The 21,171-nt window shown below is 33.0% G+C and overlaps 1 protein-coding gene across 6 annotated transcripts in view; it reads left to right on the top strand.

Annotated features, from left to right (window-relative positions):
• GAS2 (growth arrest specific 2) overlaps positions 1-21,171 on the top strand; it is a 184,457-nt gene that overhangs the window by 93,376 nt on the left and 69,910 nt on the right. For all 6 annotated transcript variants that reach the window (XM_055094243.2, XM_008955903.5, XM_055094245.3 and 3 more), the window contains 2 exons: positions 4,334-4,475; positions 15,729-15,792. In XM_055094243.2, coding sequence (XP_054950218.1) covers positions 4,334-4,475; positions 15,729-15,792 — 206 coding nt within the window. The remainder of the gene's footprint in view (positions 1-4,333; positions 4,476-15,728; positions 15,793-21,171) is intronic.

Here is a 21,171-nt window from a genome sequence, read left to right on the forward strand (position 1 = left end):
GTTTCCTGATGGGAATTGGAAGGGCACTTTTGGAATGCATAACTGTTCTCTTATAGGGTCGATCAACCAATCTGTAAATATTTTAGAAGCTGTAAGTATGTATGTTGGATTAATCTTGCTGAGAGATAAAATCAGTAGTCTTGATATTATAAATTTTGCTATTTATCCTATTGACTGCTTGCACACAATCCCAATAGCTTATTGGTAGTAACTTCTCATTTTGCTAACACAAAATATTGAATCCTACACTATGGACACTGTTGTACAATATAGCATGACTCTTGCTAGTGAGTGAGTGAGCCTAAATTTCTATCCAATTTAGGTTCAGCTTGACTGTGTTCTATTCATTATTCATATTCAGTAACTTTCAGAAAAGGTTTGAAGGTATTAAATTTTTCAGTTATGCTTTCCTGAATTTTTTGAAAGCATTTTTTGCATAGTTATCCCATTAACTTAGTGAATTTTGAAGGCGCTGGGAACATGTCCCTTGGGGATGTAAAAATTCTAATACAGAGTATTTGGTCCTGTTCTCAAGCCAATTATGATCTAGTTTGAGGAGGCAGTCTAACAATTCATTAATTCATTCATCTATTAGTTTTTGAGGACATAATATTGTCTAAAAAAGCTTTCATGAGTAAACAAAGATAATATACAATTTAAATGCTGTAATTCTTTGATGAATTGAGCAGTTAATGGAAGACTAATATGGAAACATATCAGGTGAGCTATTGAAGGTTCTCTTTTAAATTCTTGATGAGCAGAGATCCTTATTTCTAGTTACATGTGATAGACTTGATAGGACTAATGAGTGTGACTTAAAAAATCCTCAAATAAAATATTTTATCTGGATGAAAATTGGAAGCTTCTATTCACGCTGTTTACTATTTCCCAGTCTTCAGCTGGCATGGAAACACTCAATTTAACAGAAGCAAATAGCCCATAAATTACCTAAATGCCAAGTAGTTAGATCAGTGTTACTGCTAAATTCTTCTACACTGGGGATTCCCAAGTTTTGGAGTATCAATAGCCAGCTTTCATTTTATTTGTCTTAAAATGGCTTACCTGTCTTCCAATATGATTGCACTGAATTTTAAGTAAATTCTGAGATTCTGGCATATGATAGGTACATGACTTTGTAAAGGGAAAATAAATGCTATTTTCATTTATACGCTCAGTGGTTGTCCTTGTAATTTCTTCAAGAGTGGGCTGAATGATATTTGAGGGCTTGTCACTTGTGCATATTCTTTCAAAATGTATCCCTTAGTGGATTAAGTGTCAAATCAGTCTCTTGCTTCTTCAGTGCAAAATGGATATTTTGTTCCTTTTTGCCACGTAGATCATGTACCTCATGTCATTTAGCAAGGCTGTAGCTATGTGAATTATTTTATAGTTCCTAGATTATAGTTTTTACATGCAAACTCGCATATTGATTTGAAGTGGTAGTTTTTTCTGCCTGCCAGGGATATAGGTGGTAGATCTTAAAGTGGCTCATTGTTTGGATTTAATTTTGTTCTTTTCCTAAACATAGTTTTTACCTTATTCATGTCATAAAAAAGCTTTACCATCATCTCTTGGAGATTTTATTCAGCAGATTATTTTTATAATATGTTTTGGCTGACATAACTTGCCTACTACTTTGATTTTTTTTTTAATTTGGTAGTATTGATAAAATATAAAAGTCACTAAAAATCCTATTACTTGTTTTGGAATTATATAAAATAAGTAAATGTTCCTTGATACATCAATCAATTCCCTTCCTCAAGGGCAATTACTATCAATTTATGCATGTCCTTCTTGAATTATTTCTAAATTTACATTCTATAATCATGTAAATATTTATATATGTATCACAACATATTTACATGCAATTTAACTTTATGGCCATCTATGTTGCATGTGTATACACACACTAATGTGTACGCATGTACATACATCATAAAATGACACATCATAGGAAAAATATCTGTTTGCAAGTTTGTTTCTGCTTAAGAGTATATTCTGAACATATTTCTGGTTCAATACATGTACATGTGTTGTATTTTTTATGAATGTATAGAGTTTCATTGTATTTATGTATTGTATGTCATTCTACCAGCTCTCTTGATGTATTTTTGTTTTTTGCTATTCAATCAGTGTTGCAACAAATATACTTGTACATATATTTTAATCATGAATGCTATTTTATGTGTAGAATATATTCTTAGAAGTGAATTGCTAGATTTAAGGAATTTATATTTTAATTTTAATACATACTAATTAATGTTTATGATTACTTTACAAGGGAAACATTATACTACACTATTTCTGATTGTTTTTATAAGTCATCTAGGAAAGCATTCTTTTGAAAACCATTACTTGATATCTGGACAAAATCATTTAAGGAAATATTTCTGTATAGGGTAACCCTATATATGGTTTATATAGCTATAGTGCCTGAAGTATATATCTGTGTATTTATGCAGAAACTTTGATTATATCTATCCTAAATCAAATTCGAGTTGCAACAAAGAGATGGATCTTTGAGATTAGACAGACACCCATTTTGAGTGATGTGGTAACTGAATGTTTTAAGTTATTATGTATAACCACAAAATCCTTGGAACTCTAGTAAGAACTCTAGTAAGAGTTGCATGTTGGCAGGACTTTACCAATCCACCTAAGCCACTATTTTATTTTTTTTATAACCATCCTTGTAAATGAGTTCAACAATCAACAATATTTTGGTTGTATTTAAGGGTTCACTGTGAATATAAGAAAGATTTTATAAGTTTAAATCACAAACTGCTTCTCCCTTGATTTTTTTGCTTGTTGAGGCAAAGTCCTATGTAGCCCAGTTCACCCGAAGGCATGCTCATTCTTTCACATCACAAAGAATTACATTCTTTAGCTTCATGGAATGTCATGGAAATAATTTATTTCTATTAAAGAAAAAAGATAACACTTGGTATGGTTCCAAGGGAGATTTCCTGTTTAAATTTTACGAGATGGTTAACAGAAAAGTCTATCCAGGTTCACCCCCACCCTTATCTTAAGCACATTCTTATCCCAGAATAGAAATGATGCAGAATGTAAACCATGCATTTCAAGGTCAGATAGCAGAGTTCAGACCAGAATTATGTTTGTATTATATGCTATCGCTATATCCTGTGGTTTAAAAGAAAATAGTCTGGAAAAAAGTCTGTAGAATGTTATATTTTTGATAGAATATCTCACTCTGTCACCTGAGTTGAAGTGCGGTGGCATGATCAAGGTTCACTGCAGCCTCAACTTCCTGGGCTCAGGCAATCCTCTTGCCTCAGCTCCCCAAGTAGCTGGGACCATAGATGCACACAATACCTGGCTAATTTTTATTTTTATTTGTAGAGATAGGATATCATTATGTTGCCCAGGTTAGTCACGAACTCCTGGACTCCAATCCTCCTGCCTCGGCCTCCCAGAGTGCTGGGATTACAGGCATGAGCCACCACACACAGCAAATGTTATCATTACATTATTTTTTAACATTTCACTTTCTTGGTATTGATGACTGAGACTTGTGATGTTAAATAATTCTGCTGCTCTCTTTTGACTTTATAATTCTTGTGTACTTTTATTTATTTATTTATTTATTTATTTTTATTATACTTTAACTTTTAGGGTACATGTGCACATTGTGCAGGTTAGTTACATATGTATACATGTGCCATGCTGGTGCACTGCACCCACTAACTCGTCATCTAGCATTAGGTATATCTCCCGATGCTATCCCTCCCCCTCCCCCCACCCCACAACAGTCCCCAGAGTGTGATATTCCCCTTCCTGTGTCCATGTGATCTCATTGTTCAATTCCCACCTATGAGTGAGAATATGCGGTGTTTGGTTTTTTGTTCTTGTGTAATTTTTACAGTATGTGTTTATACCTCTAAGAATGCAGGTGTATATATGTTATATGTGTATCATATTTATATATTTGTATTTCTCCCATTCCTCTTTCACCAATGAGAAATACATTTATAAGTACTTTGTGAAAAATACTGATAGAATGCTTAGATGAAAGGGAAGGCCATAAAAATTATAGAAGAAAAAGAGAAGCAGCAGCCTGAGCCAAGAAAAGTACTTAACTATCTTTACTCCTAGGTACTAAAAAGAAAAGGATATGTGCTTGCAGGAACAGATTTTCAGTCCCTTACTGCCAGGTTAATTGCATAGCATTATATTTCCTTTCTAGGGTTCTTTGCAAACCTACTTATTGGCATGAGGTCATTCCAAAGCATTTTGTTGAAAACATGTTTTTAAAACATCGTTGTGCTAACTTTGACAGATTTCTCCTAGAACGAATTTCTTTATTTTTCAGAATCTACCGTTGAAGAAGATCCCATGCAAAACCAGTGCACCCTCGGGCTCCTTTTTTGCCAGAGACAATACAGCAAATTTCTTATCCTGGTGCCGAGATTTAGGGGTGGATGAAACGTGTCTATTTGAATCGGAAGGTTTGGGTATGTATTAACTTCAGAATTTTAGTTGATAAGATACTCAAATTATCTTTTGTCTTTGTCAGTATAGCCGTCAAAAAGTTTTTTGTATGATGTCATTTTGCAGATTATTAGCTTAAAAAGTCTGAGTTTGTTGAAATCTTGCAGGTTTGCTGCTAACTTGATACTTTGAAAATAGAAAAATGAATATGCGCTCTTACTATTGGTTACCTCATGGATACAAGAATAGAAACAGAAGTAGCAGAATTCTTTCCAAGCTAAATATAAGGGCCATTAGTGGAAAATTGGTGCAAAATTGTGGATATTTGGAAAACAGAGGACCAAATTTTACCCCCAGGCTTTGATCTGGATTAAAGGGTAGCTGTGCATGTTCTAGCCATAGAGAGCACTCTTGTCTTTTCACCTCTACAACAGTATGGAAACACTATTGCCCATAAGCTCTACCTTTATTGAACATACAGATTATTCATTCATTTATTTATTTTTTAGTGAGTTAAAAATCAGGCAAGATAACAAGAGATTAATATCATCAAAGATGTTGAATTAAAAGACAGATACCTTAGTGCCTACACCTACTGAGATAACTGCATAGATTTCTGTAGTTGTTTCTGATTGAATTTAGGCAAAGTCACTTCCAAATCATAGAATGAGCTTATTTCTTTGGCAGAAAACATACATTGGAGCATTCAGTGTTTCAATACCACTCCATACACTAGGATAACATGTTCAAACTTTCCATGTAGGCTCCACCACAGCACAGTACAACTCAAATATGTAAAATATTAGAACTAAAGGCTCATTTTTGCAAAATGCAACCAAATTGAGAAAGGAGACATCTAGAGAAAAAAACTTCGCTTTCTTTTTGCCTGAAGCCTTAAAAATCAATTTGATAGGTCATATAATAACAAATATTAATATCAAAGTAAGGTGAGCATCCTTCAGAGAGAACAAGTATACAAATTACCTTCCAAACAGCCAAAATGCCTATTGCCCCTAGGCCCCATTCCCATGCGTAACCTAGGAAATTTACGGAAACAGCTGAAATCTTACTCATTTTATGTGCTTAAGGAAATCTGTATTTGTTCTCAGAGGAGTTGGCGTGATATGGCAAAGAAATACCATCAAATTTCTGAAAATTCTCTTAGCAAAGATGGGAACAGCATAAATTTAGCCTGGGGGAATATGCTAGACCTGAATAAAAAAAAGGAAACAGAATAATCTCACAGTAGTCTGCTGTACACAATAGTGTGCTCATGAAATGCTCAGTAAATAAATCAGCTTTTGATTATTATTACCATTTCCTCATATCAAAGTAAAAAAATTTGGTGGAAGATGTGTGCGTACATGGATAATACCTGTTTTTCAGTCCTGTGGTTAATTTACAGATCAATTTTAACTTTCAGGTTTGTAGGAAACCATGCGAGTGGAGGATTATAGGAAGGGGGTGTAAAAGAATTATTTGCACAAACAATTAAATAAAATTGCTTACAAGATCTGGTAAATGTTAAGATCATGTAAAAATATATAGCCATAAAATCAAATCTTAGTAACAAGGAGTACACTCTGCATGTGTGGACGATTAACATCACGATTTAAAATTCTACAGTGCCTCTGAATTGCCAAAGAACAATCACATGGGGAAACTATCGTTAATTTGCTAGTTTGTTCATCGTACAATTTTTCATTAAAGAAGCATTTTCTCAGTGATTACTATAGGCTAAATTGGTTAATAAAAGCTATGAATGTAAATATGGTCTTGTCTCATTTTCTCATTGTCCATGACTTCTTTTGTTGTTTGAACTAATGAAATTTTCCTGTGGACACCAAGAAGAGTCCATCTAATATTAAATCCTCTCTGCTAGAAATAGCACTATAGGTGAAGGTTCTAATGTGTATTTACTTTGATGGCTTTTTAAAACCCCATCCAAATAATACTACATTTTACCCTAAAATTATAAAGTTTAAAGCAACTTATATAATGACCCTGGTATATAAATGCATACTCTATAACAAATAAAATTATGTCAGGAAGAACTTTTAGATGGCCTACTTCTTCAGCCTGTTTGAAAAAATATATTCTGACATTATAAAAAGCCCATAAGTTATATATATTACATATATAATTGTACAAAAATTTTTGTACAAATTTTAAAGGCTATAAAAATTTAAAAATCTTTTGTAAACTTCTCAGTACCAAGTTAAATTAATTAGTTAGGTTTTCCAGTTGCTGCTCAATGAAAAGATAAATTTGCAATTTCTCCTGCTCAGAATAGAACCCAAAGTGATATGTAATAGGCTCTAGGGATGTAATAGAAGGGGGTCAATATTATGGCATTGACTTTAGGATTAGTCAGAGAAAGGAAACAGCTGTGCTCATAAATGTTCATGATAATCAGGAGGAAGGACAATAAGAAGTTCCATTTCCACAAGTGGAACCCTTTCTCCCTGTTTTTTTTTTTTTTTTAATTATTCATTGTGGGTGAGGAAGAGATTGAGCCGCTGCTGATGGCTTTGGACTGTACTTGCAGAATTGACTTTCTTGCAACAATAACAGTGTCCTCTGCTTGATGTCTTTTCACACTTCACTTTTGAAAGGAAATTTGGGGCAAGGCTTTTTTTTTTAACCTCAAGATTTCATTTCAGTGGCACAGAAGATGAAGCACATCCTTTGTGTCCTAGTGTTTTGAACAGCAAATAAAATGAAAAGATGCTCTGATGAACGGGAAAAATGTGTTTGAATGATAAAGTAGATCACTGTACTGAGTGTGTATGAAGAGGCTTCTGTGTTTAGCTGTTCAAAGGTCTTTGCCTGCATAAAGCATCCTTATCTTTGTGGCAACTGATATGCTACCCTCTGTTGCAGTGCTTTTTTGTACAATTATTTGTCAGAGGATCTTGATTCACAACTCACTGTTCTCTTTTCACAACAGCTAATGGCAAGAAACCTCAGTGGGTGAGGGAAGGTGTGCAAGCGATGAACTGGGGAGAAGGGAGAGCAACTAATTTCATATGTTTATGTCATGCTTCTTGTCCTTTTTATGCTTGGCAGATAACTTCCTATGCCACATACAGGGTTTAACCTATTATTTATACTCTGTGACATTCTTTAGAGATAACTTTTCCACTGTAAAATGTCAGTTCTTAGATCATGTGTTCGCTACATCCTGAAATGTTTCAGAAATAAACCCATAGAAAAGTGGAGATGAAAAACCTATTTGCAAAAGACTTATAAAAATCCAATTAAGATGTTAAAATGTTGGACCCTTTAGTAATAAGGTAGATTTTATTCACATCTACCTTATTACTAGATGTGAATAAAATCTACCTTATTACTAAAGGTAGATTTTAGCTATGAAAAAATAGCTAAATTAAGAAAATTATATAGTTAGTATTGGTAAGTATATATTATATCAGAATCTTCCATACATTGCTGAAGAAAACTGGAAATTGGCATGCTTTCTTTGGAAGGCAATTTTATATCAAAGACCTCAGAAGTATTTATACACTTTGATTAAGTTGTTCTGCTTCCAAAAATGTATTAAAAGGCAATTAGTAGAGATAGGAACCAGAATGTCTACTGAAACATTAAAAAAAAATAGCTGGAACCTATGATATTTGGTAGCAGCTTAAACAAATTGTAGTCATCCATAGATGCCATCCAAAGACAATATTCTTGAAACTATTTAAGGGTATGGGAAAATATGATATATGATTAACATGAGGTCACCCGTTTGTATCTGTATTTAACAATAAAATTTCACATTCAGAATTTGAAGGAAAAATAGATAGTAATTAGGTTGTAAATTATATCATTTTCTTCAATTATCTATTAACAAACTTAAGATAGTGAAGAATTATGGCATGTAATCTGAAACATGAACAATTGATTTATATTATGATGCAATTGGACCAATTAGCCTAGAGATTTATTGACATAAAATTTTATACATCAGTATATTAAAAGGATTTTTCACATTGTTGAAGTTAAACTGATACTTTAAGTGATTACAGAATTCTATGTTGTATCATAACAAAGGTTTTTGTGTGGTCTGCAGAGCATGTTGTAACCATAAAGGTCTACATATAATACTCACTCTGACCCCTGCTGTTCAAACCATGTTGACATATAAGTGACAAGAGAAACATTTCTTTTCATTACTCTGATATATTAAGATGAATAACATTTTCATTAGATTCCTTTAAAATATTTAGGATTGTGCTTTAAGTTAAAAAGATGAACTTAAGTATTTTCTTGAATTCAAAAGTATGTAGTTGCTCAGTCTATAAACAAAATAGACCCCAATAATTATTTTATAAGAAATTAACTTTTAGTTGTAGAGTTAAAAATATATATAGCTATAGAAGGCTCTAGGTGTGAAAGTATTTATATTTTCAGTTTCACCGAAATGTAAAAGTTATTGGACTGTATTAATCAATAATCTTCCTAACAGTAAATTTAGTAATTTTTCAAATGTTCATTTAAATAAATAATTTAACCACGTTTTCTAAAATGATGTTGAGTTTTTTTATGGGGCTAAGTTTTACAATTTAAATTAAGATCAGAAATCTATACTTTGTTTTCAAGCTTAAAAAGAGTTTTCAATTATGAATCATGAAACTGATGCTTTTATGTCATTTTTTACTAAGATATTTTAAGTAACTAACCATTTTCTTAAATTACTGCTAGTCTTGCTGTACAGTTTATTATTTGTAATTTGCATCGGCCTATCAATTTAGAAATTGTCAAGTTAACTTTTTTTCCTAGAAATTTGTTTATTTTGTTTTATTTATACACATTCTGGTGAGCTGGGAGATGGCGAAAAAAGGGATGGGGAAGTATTTTAAAAATACACACTTTTTTTGCTTGCTATAATTGTGTCAATATCATTATGTTATTGGATAATTATAGGATTTGGAGGCCAGTGACTATGCTTCATCTATTTCTCTGAGAAAGAGTCTACTCAACAAGAAAAGGGTTTGCTGTCTGTGGTGTAGCATGCAAATGTGTGTGATTTGTTTGAGTATAACTTTTAAAAAATTTATTTTCTGTGTTTGTGTTTGCTGTGTGGTACTGTCTTCTTTTGATGCATCATCCTGATGAGGAATTCTACAAATTTTTTTTTGTTTTGTTGAACATTGGTGAGCATTTTGCTTCAGGGGCAAACATTGTCTACCTGAAGTAAAAAGGTTTGTGTGTGGATTTTTAAATATTAGCATTTTCCATTTCATTTCTTAAAGTCACGTGTTGCATCAGAAAAAGAATCTATGCCTGCCTTTAAGTGTTTGATAAATCATTCCTTATTCTTGTTTTTGTCTATATTGAAGACTATAAGAGTATTTTTGTGGGAAAAAAGCTATATTACTTTTATGAGTATTAATTTATGATAATAATTTCAGGATACTCATTCAGCCCTGGATTATTTATATTAATTTCTTTCCCAGGATCATTTTCTTTTAGACTTTTTGTTTTTTAACACATTTTTGTTTTATGAAGTACATACTTCATTAGCATTTCAATTCACTTTTACTCTGGAACTCAGAAAACCCTTTTCAAATCTGGCCCTCTCCCCTATGTCAGGGAAGATGCAGGAGGGAGCAGTTAAATCCCTTACGCAATGTTACACAACTTTTAAATGGCCCAGCTACAGTTTGAATTCAGCTCCATTCACCTTCAGAAATCATGCCCCATCTGTTATAGAAACATATACTTTGTCTGCATTCATTTTAGATGTTATTAGAATTATTTCAAGCAAAAGGAAAAAATATATACCAACTTAGAAAAGACTCACCTCTGATTGCTATTCTGAGTGATAGTGGCTTAATCCATTATTTTAACCTGGGTGCTGGGTGCTAGAGGAAAAAAGAGCGCTCTTTTTTCCAGGATATTTCTCAATTCTGGGGCAAAGGCAATGAAATTCATTCAATTCTGTAGGGCTTCCATTACTGATGAGATTATGAATGGACACTCCTTGTTCAAATGATTTATATGGATGCCATATTCTACTTTAAATCATTCTTACTGGTGATTCTGAGAAATGTGGATACTCACACACATCATTATTGAGCTTGTGAGATTCTTCTTTGTTTGCTTTTTCCTTCTTCTCAGCAGCCTCAGATCAGTTTTATAGCCCCTAAATTGCTATCCCTATTTATCATCTACATTTAACCTCACAGATTTTTGTGTGGGTCTTACTCAGAGTGACATGACACAGAGAGTAGTTTGTGACTGTCTTCACTTTCTTGGGAAGCATGAAAGTTTTTATGTATCTTATAGATTCCGGCAGGAGAGAAATGCCTATAATATTTATTAAGGGCTAATCCAACATTCGCATTATTTCCCCTCCATTTATCATCATCATCATCATCATCATCATCATCATCACCACCACCATTGCTATCCTTCACATTTGTAGAGCATGTTACATATATCAAAGCACACTTAAATATTTTCAGCAAAACATATGTAGGAATTATAACTACTATTTATTATTATAACATTGATTAATACAGTACTTATCAAACTTTAGTGTATATACACATCACCTGGAAAATTTTTTTAAATGTAGTTTCTGATTATTAGAGCTGGATAGGTCCCCAAATTTGCATTTTTAATAAACTCCCATGCCATGCCAATACTGCTGGTCTCTGGGTCACATTTTGGTGCAAGAGAGTAACATTTATTGTTTACCGGGTACCATGTGTTCTTAACCATATGGTTACCTTATAAAGGAGTGCAAGTAGAAGACATGGCACTTGTTTTAGAGTTGAAGAAATTAGCCTTAAGTAGAATCCAATTCTTCTGACTTCTAGTTTACGATTTCTTCTACTATACCACTCTCCTTGGCATATTAGAACCAATTCTCTACTCTGGGAAAGTAGGCAGCCATTAATTTATAATATTTTTATAAGTGAACAACATTTATCCTAAAGTATATTTTTTCAAGTTTCCTTACTAAATAAAGGGCTAAAAAGCTATTTTCTTTGACATTACCATTAATGTTGTAACCTCTAGTTATATAGAAACCAAATGGACAACATAATTTTTCATGCTTTCATTTCTTTGCCCATCTGTTAAAACTTAATATATTTAACTAAACTATACATTCATGGTCTAATGCATTTTATCCTTGCAGATTCTGTGACATTGAAATTCTACCCTCTTGCTTTAGTGGAAAGCCTCATTTTCTATTCCTGGAGCTAACAGCATTCCATTTGACATTTGATGCCCATGAGATTTTTTTTAATAGAATCTAGGTTATGAGATTGAGTCTCTTGCCACATATTTTTGAATGGAAACCTGTGTTACTTTTCCCAGAGGTGTTTTACATTATACTTTTCTTGAAATGGTTTTGATTATTTAAAAAGAAGCCGCCAATGATAAAACCATTTGTGTAATAATCACCATTGACTAGAGAGCTCTTTATTTGTTTTGAAGAGAATTTGTTCAGAAGAAAGCTACAGCAATCCTCTCTTCTACCCCAACTCAAAGCAAAAGACCTTGTTAATGTTACAATGATCAAGTGGGGAAAATGCCTCCTACTATAAGTTTTAATGTAACTAGATGTTCTTTTGAAAAAGATAAATGATGACATGTGCTTAAAATGAGTAGTACATATGACTGCATGCAAGGGCTTTAGTACAAACACAGTACAATGATAGTTGCCTGTCTAATTATCTTGACAAAGGTATACATTCAGTTATTTTATCTTCTAAAATAGACAATACATGATTACATAAATAATTATTAAAAGTGAACTCTACTAAATTATTTTAATCACAAAAGAAAATTAAAGGCAAGGTATTTGGTGTTTCAAAAACTGACATATGTCCTAATGCAATTGTTACTTGAACTTTGTACTTAGCATCAACTTGTAATTGCTGAAGGATATCTACTTTATATCTTTACATGTTGGCCAAATTGACTCATTTAACCTGAAGTTTGATTAAATTTAGAATTAACTATATCTGATATAATATAAAAGATAAACATTTAAAATATACTCATTATAATAGAACCAGTCTAAATTATATCTCCTAACAGTAATCTTCTCTTCATTCCAGAGTTTCTCTCACTGTCTAGTAACTGACACATTATGATGCACAAAAAGTGCTTGCAGGGAAAAAAGTGAATTAATATTAATCGACTAAACCAAATAAAATAATAATGAAAAGAAAAAAATATAAAACTATCATTGGGCTGTTATTTTCTATGTGCCAAGTACTGTGCTAAGCATAACAGTAAATATTATTTTGTTTAATCATCACAAAAATATTATGAGGTGGGCACTATTGTTTTCCTGCAGAAAAATGTGATTTTGTAGAATAACCTCCCAAAATAATATGACCAGCAAGTATTAGTGCTCATACTCACACCCAGATCTTTGTGGCTTGAATTATGCAACCATTATACTCTTTTCATCTATTAACTTTAGTTTAGACCTTGCTCTAGTGCCACTACCAAAGTCACCTTTTTAGTATAATATAGATACTACATACAGACATTTGAATTTACATTTTATAGCAATAAGGTAAGAGTGCTTGCTTTTGCAATTAAACATTTGCATGATTTAAATTCTTGCCTTTTCTAAAGATGCTAGATAAAACTTTAGCCTCTATTCAGTTTGTTCATCATCACAACCCCTATCACCACCACCACATAACCACATAACCATCATCTTCCTTGTCTTACAAGGCATTGTAGTCACTAAGTCCTTTCTCTGTTCTAAGTATTTCATTAAGTTATGCAACTCTACAGATTTATCTTAGTCATTGCTTACTGGTCACCAATCATTCTTTTTTTTTGGTCCATTAGTGGCCAGGCTTGGTATATTCGTTATTTGAAAAACTATTAACATATGAGGTAATATTACAGATGTGCTTTAAAGCAATTTTATTGCTTTATAAAAAGGCAATATTTACACAAAGAAGTGAAAGTAAAACACCATTTTTCTGTTAGCATTTTCCTAAGAAATGATGCTGGGGAAGAGGTTTATCTGTCTTAAATTTTAACGGGCTGATTCTGTTAATGAAATAAAATGGAGAATCATGCAGTTTCTTCTTAGTTTGCCAAATTGCTTTTCTAATGAGTCTATGATAGAATTGATATTGAGTTTTGGCATGCAAAAGCTGTTTTAAATTGGCAAATGAAGAAGCAAAGAAATACACAATATTGATGCATCCTACATGTGAAATTGTCTTTCTTATAGCACTCACATTATTATTTTTCTTCAGAATGAATTTGATTTTCCAAATTAGTACTCAGAATATGTACAGTAAGTTGGTTAAAGAACCATTATTATCAGGTGTTATCTTTTATAGTTGGTTATTAGCTGCACATTGACACAATTTAGTCAGTTAACTAATAGTTTTTATATTTTGACACTCTTGTCATCAAGAAATGCATGACATTGTATCAAAAGCTCTTGATGCTATAGCCACTGCTTCACACAGCTTTTACTTAGGATGAGGGCATTAGCTTTAAAAGTCCTCCTCTCCTCAGTTTTTACATACTTCTTTCTCCGACTCAAAACTCCTTTTTGTTATTTTGTACCATGGATATGTTAAAAAAAAAGTCTGAATCAGAAAAAAATTGATGATCTATACAGGAAGATCCATTTTCACTTGTTTATTTCTGTTTTGTAATATGTGTTATTGTTCTCTGTATGAAATTGATGCCTGTGTGGTATTACAGCCCTTACGTTACTTTGTGCTGGAATTTATTTAATATACTAAACCTTATGAAGTTGATATCATTCTAGCCACAGTCAACTTGTAGTACATTTGAAACTGGAGGTAGTAAATATCTTCATTTTAAGCCCTTTTAATTAAAAGCAATTAAAAATTCCCTAACTAGGACTTTGTGACAATTTACTGATGGTCATCTGAATCTAAAATTTGTGTTATCAGTAATAGAAATATCCTGCAATTCAGATTTTCCATAATCGGCCATGGGATTTAAAATTTAATGGTGGGATTAGAATTCTGGTAGGATTCAAATTTATTTTAAAAGCTTTAAAATGCCATTTTATAACCAAATAATAATACATTTGGATGTCTCCTTAAAACCAAATGAAATCACACACTTTTACAATCAGGTAAAAGTGTTTATTCTATTTACTACACACACCCAGCAAATTCCACTGTGCTGTCAGTGGATCAAATATTGCCACTATCATAATCTGTAGAAAGAAGAAACTATAATATTTAAGTGAATAGAATAATACTGGAAAGTTAAATTATTACGGAATTCTGTGTTTAAGAATAAAAGCAATATTACTCTTTTTCTTAAATCTATCAATAAACAATCAATAAGCTAATATTTTCCTTTTTTAGGATACTATGTGTCAGTGTAAGACGGTTCTCAGTGCAAATTTTTTCCAATCTCTCTTATCTTTATTCAGTGCTGAATAAAAGAACATTGTAAAAATCCCCACATTTTGCTTAAAAAAGAGAATAGTATGCTCTTTTACATGCTCTTCTTGTAGGCTTGACAAAAGCAAGTATGATTTGTCACATTACTGAATGTCTATCAGTAAAGCAAATGCACTAATTAATCACATTATATTATAATAGAAATATCAATTCAAAGTATAGCCTTCTAATTTGCTTCTGTGATGGGCAAAACTGGCTAATGGTGCATTGGTACATCTTTCCAAAATTCAGTCAGTTGAAATTGTTTCTTTCTAAAATATTATTTAATCAGATTTGATTAGAAGGGCACATGAAGTGACAGGGTCTCACTTTGACATTCATCTTTGGAGGATAACAAAGGAATGTAGTATAAAGTGTTTATCCTTATTTCATTTTTTTTCCTGCTAAAATCACTGTTGGAGGTAGGCCCATGATATTAAAATGGCTAGCCCTTGCTCCATAGTTGTGATTTGTGTTTTTAAATATCAATTATTGACAGGTATCATAATTACAGCTACATAGGCATCCAATATTGATGTACCAGTATTAATTAATTGAATAAAACATTTTTAGGGTGAGATTTCCTGAGGGTTTCCTGAGATTTCCGGGGTGAGAGTTCCTGAGACGAATAGCTTTCAAGAGGAAGCATAGGCAGAGTTTTGAGAACTAATTTAAGCCTTTAATAGAGCTAGATGTATTGAGGTATGGGATGGGTTCTATGACTGTCAGAATGAAGACTAGATCCTTTCCTGGGAGCACGAGGGATGAGGGTCATTGGCAAGCCTGTGCTGTTGAGCTGCTTATTCCTTCTATTGTAAAGGTGTTCGCCTCTGTCTTGTCTTTCAGTCCTCCACAAGCAACCCAGAGAAGTGTGTCTCTGTCTGCTAGAGCTTGGCCGGATTGCAGCCAGGTAGGTCAAACCACTGCAACTATGTCAAGACATAGACGATTTCAGCATCCAAGCAACACAGAAGCTTGCTTGCTTTTCATTGCTAATGTTTAACCTGGATGTTGAGAAGCTACTCATTCACGATGATAATATGAACTTCTTGAGGGCAGCAGTTAACCAAATTAAAAGTGTGCCACCAATATTCCTAACCTCAAGATCTTGTTCTCAAAGCCACTATGTCTAAGCATTTGCTAATAAAATACATTTTCCCTCCAAAACTTTCCTGGGGAGGGGAGGACATTGTACGTGCAGTTTTAGATGACAGTTCTCCTTAGTGGAAAGTCTATTCCCATATTCTATCTTCCTCCTCCTTCACCTCCTTGCTTCCTGTTTACTTTTTAATAATTTTCAGCTTCCCTTTTTATTCCTTTTCTTCGTTTCCCTCATTCAACACTTTGCTCTTTTAGTTTCCACTTCTGACTGGGATGATAGTTTTAAAATTATCTACATTTTTATTAGGAAAAGACATAGAACGTTATCCTCATGTAAAAGCATCTTTGAAACCTGTTTTTTTTTCTGTAGGAAGGAAAAACAAGAATTAATTTCAGAAATCATAGCTAAATAAGCAGAGGAGGGAACTCTGTTAGCTAAAGCAACTTGCTTTGGTTACCTGTTTTCCCATTTATTATCTTGCATACCATCAGACAGGGCTTCTGGCCAGCCCATGAAGCCCAAAGAACAAGAAATGAAGATACAAATGTTTGAAGAAGTCTTGATGCAAATTAAAAATTCAAGATTAATTAGAAAATGGTTTCTTATCCACATCTGGGTATACTTTTAGGGTTGAGATCAGATGAATAAGTAAGATAAAGTGAGAACTAACACTGAATGAACATTCTCAAAGAATTTATTAATAAAATCAAGAAAAAAAAATAGGTGAACACACCAGCAATTTACAACTTGGCTAGAAAACTTGCTGCCAATTAATAGACCTTTCTTTGATCCAATAGAAAATTAACCTGTAATCAGAATATGTAACCTCAAGTTCTTTAAATCATCATATCAATATAATCTTCATGAATTGTGCATCGGGTATAAATTTCATTTTGCCACAATAATTGGGTGTGCAAAAGATTGCTTTAATGTTTTTCAATTCAAATTAAATATTTTTGAGCCTTACCTCAACATGGAGTAAAAAAACAATTTGAGACATGTGAAGGTTTTTCTATTTACCCCACACTCTTCCCAGTTAATTGTGGGAAGGCCTCTGCGGGAGAACTCTCTAGTCTTGGTCCTTTCAGATGTCTACTGCTCAGGCATAGTTCAAACTTGTGGCAACTGGCTGTTTCTTAGGACTTCATTCTCTATCATTGCTGCCACATACTTGGGTTCTGTGAAGGAGCAGGATAAAGATATACCTCTTGCTTCTAGCACCCGGCCACACCTACTCCCCCACCAACCTTGGGGCTTCTGGCCTGGAAGACAAATGGCCTTAAGTCAAGTGAAAACCAAGGACTCAGCATCTATTGCTTAAGAAAGGGGAAGTTGGCCGGGCGCTGTGGCTCATGCCTGTAATCCCAGCACTTTGGGAGGCCGAGGCGGGTGGATCACGAGGTCAGGAGATTGAGACCATCCTGACTAACAGAATGAAACCCTGTCTATACTAAAAATACAAAAAATTAGCCGGGTGTGGTGGTGGGCGCCTGTTGTCCCAGCTATTCGGGAGGCTGACGCAGGAAAATGGCGTGAACCTGGGAGGCGGAGCTTGCAGTGAGCCTAGATTGCACCACTGCACCCCAGCCCGGGCGACAGAGCAAGATTCGCTCTAAAAAAAAAAAAAAAGAAAAAGAAAAAAGAAAAAAAAAAGGGGAAGTTAAAAATACAAGGGGTAGGAAATCAAACTAAATAAAATTTCAATAAATGAACTGCTGCCAAGGAAATGTTCAAGTAAAAGAAATATGGATTGTCTAGAGTTCCTACTTAAAAAGAGAATAGACAAAAAACTTTTTTTAGTTGACTATCACATTAGAATACTCTAAAATGCCAGATATAATTTTGTTACTTAAATATTCTAAATATTTCATCAGATAAGCCTCTTGCTTCTGAAAGTTGTGATACAGAAGTAAACAGACGTGGTTATACTATCTCTAGAATTAGGTGGGATTTATAAATTTTCCTCCCATTTAAGTTTATAGCATTTGCCTTATTTCTGGATTTTATTTTATATATTGTTATTATATATTATATTAAATGAGCACGATGATTAGGGAGCCCGCTGAATAAACATTTTAATTATAGCCAAGTCATCAAAGAAGAAGACAAGCTGCCCAATTATAAAATGCCTTTAAGAATCACCTTTCCTCCAGCTCCGAGTCTGGCATAAATTGCCCCTTGTTACAGGATGTAAAACAAATTAAAATCTTGGTTAATGAAAGTGAATTATAATGGCCTTGTCATTTTCAAGGTAATACATTATGTGAAGAGTTCCTCCCACCCAAATATTTTAAAATTGTGATTTGAGTTTGTTCCATTTCTGACCATGCTTCATTTCCACGCAACCTGATAAAAGCAGTGATTATTCACATTACCAAAAAATAAATTATGGATTTTACAAAAGAAGTTCCATAAGGATTAAGATAACCCTTACATTAAAATATTTAATTTGTAAATTTGGCCTTTTATCTTCTTTACTCAACTTGGATGGTGTGAACTATTGTGTACCTTCAGCAATAAAAAAAAATCCTAATAAATTATTCATGGTGCTACTATTATTCTAGTGTGTGACATGATGGTAAATAGTTGAATACCAGTAGGATAGATTGAACATTTAAGTAAGAATGTCTAAGTTTCTCTCTGGATACATTTAAAGTTTTTTTTGATTTTGTTGCAAATTCAAACGTGTTTTACAAACGGCAACCCAATAAACTCAGATCTTACTGTTTTACCCCTGTGTTGAAGCATAATTAGTTGAAAGAAAAAAGGGAAATTTCTCTTAATCTAATTGTACTCCTAAATTTTGCCTTACATACATTAAACATATATCTAAATGCTTAAATTTGTGCTTCTCACAGACCCATAGAGGATTATACAAATTAATGACTTAAAACAGTTTTAAGCAGAACTAGAAGTGATTTTGGGAGAGCTCTCAATAATCACAACAGTAATTTGCACACAGAGCAGATGAGTTTAGACCTTAATGAAGTCTCCAGTACAATCTTGTGAGTTTTGTGTTTTTCATCATTGATAGATGATGTATTCTTATATTTGATTCTAAACACTTTTCCAGATTACATAAACATAATTTTAAAACCATAAGCATCACTTTGGAAATGATTCCCAGAGAGTTTCTGATTCTCTGCCATGTTTTCCTCTCGGGACACTTAGGAAGCTCCTTTGCGAGCTGTGGGCTTCTCTGAGTTCTGAGATGGCTGAATGAGACCACTTATTTTTGTTCTCATGGGTAAAACTTCCTTTTATTTTCAACTAAATAGAGCTATCATCACTGAAGAGTGAAATCCCTCTGATAATATTTCAGGAAAATATCAGTTTCTGAATATAAAATATGTGTTTGACTTGTGAAAAGTAAAAATCCGTGTAAAAGCAAGTTAATAAAACCTCAAAGATATTTTTACCGACAGTGCTTTGATATTCATTGCTGAAAACAAAGTTAGTATAAATTCAGCATTTTTTGACTGTAGAATTAAGATGATCCTTTTAATAGAAGTAAAAAAAAAACTTTTGATATTTTCATTTGGGGTCATAATCAATAATCAGTGGTATAGTGGAGTTTTTTATGAATTTTATTTTTAGTATTTCCTTGATTTGGAGCAAAATTTATGATCATTTAAAAGAAATATACTTACGGAACATTTTCTTTAATCTGTGATTTTAATTCATTACCTTTTAAAAGGAAATGTTACTTAAAAGAAAAAAATATTCTTATACAAAGATGATTAACTGACCCTATCCTATTTAAAGCACTTGAACTAACTGCTGAGAACATCATATACTTTCACATGGTTGAAATTTCCTTCCAAATCTAAATCAATCTTTAAATTGCTTTAAAACAGAAGATAAATGAGGAAAAAATTATCTTGCAGGAATCTATAAACTGTCTGTTATATGCCTTAAAAAGGACAGTTTCTCGCACTAGGCTGTAAAATTTGTCCCTCTAACCCTAGTAAAATAGGATCCAGATGTCTTTTGTTTGAAAACTCTAGACTACTAAATAGTTTGAGTAAATTTTCTAGTTCAGGCCTCAGTTTGGGGTCTTAGTTATTTTACCTAGAGCTCAAAAACTGTGTCAAGTGCCAGAAAAATGAGAAATCCATTCCTAAAACCTCATCATAAAGTCATTAACCATAAGACCTGTTCCCTATCACTTTTTTCAAAAAAAAATGAGACAAAAATATGTTGCCCTTTGAGTATTCGCCCTACTTTCATTATCACTGGGGTATAAAGGTATGAGGATATGATTTTAGTGGATTCTACCTTCTTGGTCTCTTTAGTGTGAACCTTAATTAGTTTGAGAAGAACAGCTACCCCATTCTAAAACTCTGAAATCTTGTAGTTGGAAGGGAGTGGAAAATACTATAAATGTGTGAAAACCTCATTGAAAAAATAAAAATGTGGAGTGGTATAGAATTCATGGAAACCAGAATGAAGCAGCCTTTTGGAGAACAGAAAAAAGATCTATTTGATGACTAAGTTGGCTTGCAGGTGCAAGCCCCCAACCCAAAGGGAATTTTGTGATTTACAATCTGTTGACATCTCCAGACAGACAGGAAGCCAGTGAATCGTATTTAAGTATGCATTTCAGGACTGGCTGACTGTACCTTAGGCAGTTTGAAGTATTCAAAAGCCAATATAAGCAGAGATTTGGGACTTAGTGTTGATTTTTTATGTTCAGTGGCATAACTAATTTTCAGCATTCCCAGATAAAGAAAAATCTCCAGAGAAAGGTTTTCCATGTGTGACTTTTTTACCAATTTTATTCAAATCTAGTCTACTTTGTTTATATTGGACATAGAGCCAAGTCTGTTGTTACTCGAACATATGTATTATTATTTCACTTTGTAAAAAAATTTAAAAATTATGCAATCTATTCCTGAAAGGTGGCATGAATCCACCTACAATTACAAATGAAATCGTATTTTCCAATTCACCTAATTTAAGTTTCAAATATGATATTTTTCACTTATGGATGACTTTTAATTGGCTGTGACTTCTCACGTCTTAAGTTACTCTAGCCTCACTACCAAGTTTATGCTATTCTTTTAAGAACATTAAACATAACCAAATTTTATAGCTTCCTGGAACTAAGATGGCAGAAAAGTTTACAGAGTTTAAAAGGGGTTGCTTGACAAATTTTATCCAGTGAGTTAGTAGCAAAGCTGAATT

Source organism: Pan paniscus, chromosome 9, assembly GCF_029289425.2.
Source record: "Pan paniscus chromosome 9, NHGRI_mPanPan1-v2.0_pri, whole genome shotgun sequence".
Lineage (NCBI taxonomy): Eukaryota > Metazoa > Chordata > Mammalia > Primates > Hominidae > Pan > Pan paniscus.